At 33.0% G+C, this 6,649-nt stretch overlaps 1 protein-coding gene across 1 annotated transcript; it reads left to right on the forward strand.

Annotated features, from left to right (window-relative positions):
* Positions 1 to 1,718: 1,718 nt before the first annotated feature.
* On the forward strand, positions 1,719 to 5,926 carry NAEGRDRAFT_88214 (membrane bound adenylate/guanylate cyclase with PAS domain; the record flags this gene model as incomplete). Its single annotated transcript, XM_002678761.1, has 2 exons — positions 1,719 to 5,367; positions 5,658 to 5,926. The coding sequence occupies 2 exons, from the start codon at positions 1,719 to 1,721 to the stop codon at positions 5,924 to 5,926; spliced, it is 3,918 nt and encodes a 1,305-aa protein (XP_002678807.1).
* Positions 5,927 to 6,649: the final 723 nt, after the last annotated feature.

Genomic DNA, 6,649 nt, shown 5'->3' on the forward strand with positions numbered 1-6,649 from the left:
TTCAACTCTATTGTAGCTCAAGCAGAGGAAAAGATGGAAGGAATTGAAAAACTTACTCCTCTCTTTGAAGAACAACTCCATCTCTTCTCTCAATTTGATTCTGATTTAGATCATGTCAAAGTTCTTGTGGCCGAAATTGAAGAAAAGGGAATGAATCTTGTTGGAGATAAACTTGACAAGGTTTTAGAAAAGGTTTCAGATGTATTACACATACCAAAACTTGGAGGAGAATCATCACCACTTGCTGGTATTAAAAAGTTGTTCTAACAAATTATATATTTCATGTTAAAATTTTTTTGCTAATGTTTGTTATAAAGCTTTTATTCAGTAGTCCATTACATCGTTGCAATGTTGTCAATGTTCATCAAAAGTGGAGTTCATCACAGCAGTTAAATTGTCCTATTTGCAGAATTTCAACCTATAGAGATAAGAAGTAAAACATGTAAGTTTATTATTATTAATAATGTCTCTTGTATCAATTACTACCTGAGACCACATTTCCACTATATTAAGACTCTGTTCAGCGCGATTCTTTTGAGATTTCATGCCACTCAAATGAACGTTCGTAATACTTTGGTCTTACTGTTAGTTTTCAGCTATTATGCCGCACACCTTAAGATTCTCATTCACTCTCCTTAGATTCAATGATTAAATAAGTAAATTATGCAATTTGGATGTTTGTTGTTTCCCCTTCCAAAAAAAAACAATCTCTACCCAAAAAATTGTACAAGTTTTACCTTAGACACTGTTTCCTTAGAGAAAACAACAAAAATATCAACACCAGCAGCACTCATCACTCTATTCAATCTATCTATTTGGTCATGAATAGTACATCTAATATTTTAGCCACGGGGGATGTATCGAGCAGTTTGGGAAGAGACTCTCGTTCATTTGAGAGAGGTTTCTTCTCCATGGCTACATCTCAGGCTCATGTGGGAGGAAGTGGTTCCATTGTTTCTAGTAATTCGAATGGTGATGGCTCCGATTCATTATCTGAATATACAAATTCTTCCATTGTGGCCAGTTTTGAGGAGAAGATTTCCACATTAATCTTGAGTCTACAACAACATTCAGGCTTGAAAGAAACAAATTGGTGGAACTTTTTCTTTACACTTTTCTATCATTGTATTGTTATATGGAGTATGGTATTTCTTCCGTCCATAGACGAGAGAGGTATGAATTGGGATGCCAATGGAAAGTGGTTGTGGAGAGCAACCAATTATTTAGTAACTCTCTCCCTCAATATTTCTTCCTTTGATGTTGTCATTGGTATTCTGGTGGGTTTCTTTGTTATTATTACTACATGTATTATCATGGTAGGTGTATCATATAAGGCCATCCAATCAACGAGCAAATATTGGAATAGAATCAAGGTGATCACAAGAGTAGTATTGGGCTTTCTTCTTTTAACTTCAATGATTTATTCCTATGTCTATAGTTTGATTCTGTCATGTAATTATGGCACCAAAGTTCAATTAGTTGTTAATGAACAAACTGTGGAGGTTTTGCGAGACTTTCAACTTGTGGCTTGTACAAGCTCTATGAATTCTGCTTTCATTGCTGTGGGTGGTTTCTTTTTCATTGTTTTACTAGTACTAAACATACTAGCAACACTAGTTCTCTTTGACAACAATCCAACGAGTAAGAATTGGTTTTGTGCAGAGACCAACCTTGCCTTTATTCCAATAGTACCATTGAGTAGCGTTTTTATTATCCTGATGGGTGTGTTACCTAATCGAGCTTCATTTGCTTTTATTCTTCCAATTATTTACATTGTTTTTTCTCTAGGATATATTGTATTCTTCTTCTACATGTTACCCTTCTACCGAAGAATGGAGAACTCTATATATGTTGGATTTCATTTTGCTAGGTTAGGATCTGCTATTGGTTATTTAATTTCTAGTATTGTAAATAACATCTCAGGAGTATCAGACACTGTGAAATTAGGCATGTTGGGAGTTGTATTGGGACTGGCTATTATATTTGCAATTTCTGCCTTTTTTGCATGTGAATTGTACTTGAGATTGGCTTGTGCCTCCATTAGACAAATTTTAACTGAAAGTGAGCTCTCCAAAGATGAAAAAACTGGAGGAGGAAGTGTAGCTGTCAATATTGAACGAGATGCAACATTCCTCTATCAAATTATAGAATCTCAAGGCAAACTAAGACAATTGAAATTATTCTTCCGTTTCTGCAAGTCTTACAAGAAGATGGTTGGTGATGATATATACACTGATCTGGACTCATGTCTCAGATTAATTAAGGGGTTATTTTCTCAGAGAACCACCAGTAAGATGCCTTTTGGTGTTTTACTTTCCTCTGCTGTTATTGTTGCCTATTTTAATCCAATTATTGTATTGAGTATTTCAGTTTCAACAACAATGCTAAAGAGAGCTCAAAAACAAGTGCACAACATTATTGGAAGATATCTTGTCTTGGAGAAGACTAAAGATTTTGAGTTCCTCTATGGTAAGGATGCATCTGGTAAAAACATTATGGAAATTAAGAATTTGATTTCCAAATTAGAAAGGAAGCAATTAATTATTCATTATTTACACAAGGCCTTTTGGAAAGAATTTATTCAAAACGATCAGATTGATGTTGGTAAGGTGGAGAGTATTAATAGACAAATTACCTCCCTCACTTTATCTTGTAACAGTTCGTACGAGGCTCTCTCACAAAGTTATCCAAGTGACAAGACTATAATCAGATCTCATGCAAGATTTGTTGAAGAATGTTTATTTCAACCTGAAAGTGCTAATGAAATGTTCCAAGAAGCTCAGCAAATTGAAGAAGAAGAAACTGTTAATGCAAGAAAGTTCTTACAAAAGAATAGGACAAATAAGATTGTTCCAACCATGTCCACTCTAATAATTGATCATTCAACTGAGCAAATGAAACAAAATCCAATTAATTCGTCAATGGACCACGATGACGATATTGAAAATGAAAGATTTGATGGTGTTGAAAATACAGAGTCAGCCACCAAAAAGGTAGACTTGCTATTCAGATCCTCCCTTGCCTATTCTATGAAAAATCAAATTCAACTTTCATCATTTATTGTATTTTCCATTATTTCAGTAATCTTATTATTGTGTGGTATGATTTTGAGCATTGTAATCTCCTTAAATGTTTCGGGAGATATTTATTTATCCAAAGATATATGTATGCCGGCTGCTGTACCACTTGGGTTAACAAGAAGAGTAAGAGAGAAACAAGCAAGAATGACACTTCTCCCTTCTGATATGGAATGGCAAGCTAATCATGTTTCAAAATTGCAAAACTTTTTCAAAACTCTTCACACGTTACAAGATTTGAGTAGCACTAATGAGATATCTCCTGCAGTAAGAGCTGATTATGTAAAGAACACAAGAAAATATCGTCAACCATTGTTGATTTATTCAGACACCAATGTGAATGTTTGGAAGAATTATTCAATTGATAGAAATATTTCTGTTGCAGATATTACAACTTCACTGATCAATAACTGTGAAGTGATGATTGATTATACTGATGAACAATACAATCATACTGCTGATAGTATGAATTTCATGTACCTATACCTTAATAGAATTAACTTTAGTTTAGGATATGAAACATTTTGTAATGAATTCTTGCTTAGAAATCAAGAAAAGAGTACCATGTACAGAGATACCTTCCTTATTTACTATGCATCTTCAACTGCCTTGTACGTATTGTGTGCTCTTGTCATGATTCTAGCTACCAATTATTTCCTGTCCTCCCTAAAAGATGCAATCAAGTTGATAGACAAACGTATTCCAAAAGATAAGATAGGAAAGATTTATCAAACTTTGAATACAAAGATTAATGACGACATGCAAATAGGAAATTCCGGTTTGTTTGCTACGCTTACTAAACCAAATAATCTTATTGCTATATTAGTTATTTCTATCATAGTGGTTACAGTTGGATGTGTTTCATTATTCTTTGTTGAGACTACCATTAATTCTCAATTTTCTGCAAACGCCATTCAAAATATTCAAGCCAGTGTGGTAATTATCATGACTTCACAACGTATTGGTTTGAGATTACAGGAAATTTTCATTTATGGTGTGAAGGATATATCTAGCAGCTTGCCATTAAAGAAATCCACCTTAACTTCAGCCACTGAACTTCAAAATTTCCATGAAGACCACAAAAACTTGGTCACTCTTATTAGAACTAAATGGAATGGTTTACTTTATGGTACAGAAGATAATGACTATCAAAAATTGACAGGTGTTTATCAAAAGATTGATAATATCATTAATGGTATTGATGATCGTAATCAAACAAGTTTGATTAATGGTACATCTAGTTGTGAAAGTTTGTCTGATCTCATTACTTATATCCTTAACTCGGGCACTTTATTCAATGAAGACGTTTATTACAATCCAAACAAGTACACTGGTCCACAAGTATTTGCATGGTCTCAACAATTGTTTTTCAAAATAGATCACTTGGGAGAATCTCTTACTAAATTTATTGAAGCATATTCCAATTATGCAAAGAATCCATCCCTTGCCATTACAATTTCTTTCTTTATATTTGGTTTCATAGCTCTGATTGTTTTGATTTATATCACCTATACATCAATGAGATCTTTCTGGGATGAATACAAACAGTTTAGAATAATGTTGAACTTTTTCCCAAGTGACTTGTTGGATGATGAGGTATTGAAAAAGTTTATTCTCCACAAGGAACTTCCATCAAAAATACAAATCAAGAAGAAACAAACTTCAGCTGCAAGTGGATCAGAAATTAATGACGTAATGCACAGTTCTGTAGACGGAACAGTAATGTGTAATGAAAAGGGTGAAATTTGCTTATTCAATCCTGTAGTGGAAAGTTTCTTCAGTCTCAAAAGTGGAGATGTAGTAGGATTGAATGTTTTAACACTTTTTAGTGAACCTTATCATGGACCAATCAGTAAAGTTATGAACCACTTGATTGACAAGTCTATAACAAAGGGAGAATCTCATGAAGTGGAATGTGTAAGAAAGAATCAATCCTATTTCCCTGCAAGAGTTAACATTTTTGCAAGCCATGCCAAGATTATTTTCATTATTAGAGACATTACTGCTGAAAAGAAACAAAACATCCTTCTTGAAGAAGAGAAGAAAAAATCCGAGTCCTTATTGAGAAACATCCTTCCAGAGGAGGTGGCCAAACGTTTAAAGTCAGGTGAAACATTTATTGCCGATAATTTTCCTGATATTACATGTTTCTTTTCTGATATGGTAGGATTTACAGCAATTAGTTCCACAATGACAGCCACTGATCTCGTTAAAATGTTGAATACTATTGTGAATGGATTTGATGATTTAACAGACTTCTATAAATTGGAAAAGATCAAGACTATTGGTGGTAAGTTTTTAGTGATTATATTTTAAATAACTATTGAGTAGATGCTTACTTTTGTATTGGAGGTATTTCTGTTGGTCACACATCAAGCGATCACCCAGAAAAGGTTTTAAAGTTTGCCATTGATGTTTTTAATGTTCTAAAGAGTTATAATTCTCAAAATTTTGACAAGCAAATTAATATTAGAGCTGGATTAAATACAGGTAGTGCTGTTGCAGGAGTAATTGGTAAACGAAAATTTGCTTTTGGTAAGTTGGAATAGTTACTGAGCTTGGATTTTAATATTTTACAAGACTTGTGGGGAGACGCGATTAACACCGCTTCTAGAATGGAAAGTACATCTGAAACTGGAAGAATTCAAGTTAGTAGATCAACTTATGAAAGAGTATACGATTTGGGATACTCATTTGAGGAAAGAGAGCAAAATGTTAAAGGAAAAGGAATGATGAAATGTTATTTATTAGACAAGTCCCATCATGTTGATCCAATTGTAAGGGATAACTTTACTACAACAGATTTTTCTGATGTCGACAGCAAGGATGATCAAATTGTGTACAAGTAGGCCATCAAATAAATATCAACAACAAGATAATCCTTCTATTGTTTTTCTCAACTACCTTTCTTTAATTGAGAAGTTTCCTTATCAACAAATTCAGATAAATAGTAAACTTTGGAAAGTATAAATTATGATTTTCTATGGTTTTCTGAAAAGCAGCTATTTTGATATGAGCTGATGAAATACCTTCTATCTCAATTAATTTGACAGATATTGAAATAATAAATTGTACAGAGAGAGAGTATATCACTGGGAATCTATCTTCTTCTAATGAATGTTTCTCATCCCTTATTCATTGGATAAAATAGTAAAGTATCACAAATATTAAAAGTAAAATATATAATAGTGAAAATTACAGTAAAAGATAAACATCTGGTAGAGAATGGATGACATGCTATTCGTGATGTTGCAGTGAGAAGTCATTATCCAAATCATGAGAAAAACAATAACAACATGAAAATATCAGATATCCACGATTTTCAGAAATTATGCTACAAGACTCGAAATTATACATTTAATAACATAATAAACATTATGAATTGTTGTTTTATTGTTGTTTGATTTGTAATTGGGCTATGAATCAACTCTGGTAGCATCAAATATCGGAATTTGGTAAATTGACAACATGACGAAAATCTGATAATAAATATGATGTTTATTATCTATTTAAATAGTAGTACTAAAAGACATGATTCAAGTTGGTGAAGTACATGTTGAGTTATGATCCAT

The sequence above is a fragment of the Naegleria gruberi genome, assembly GCF_000004985.1.
Source record: "Naegleria gruberi genomic scaffold NAEGRscaffold_16, whole genome shotgun sequence".
Classification (NCBI taxonomy): domain Eukaryota; phylum Heterolobosea; class Eutetramitea; order Acrasida; family Naegleriidae; genus Naegleria; species Naegleria gruberi.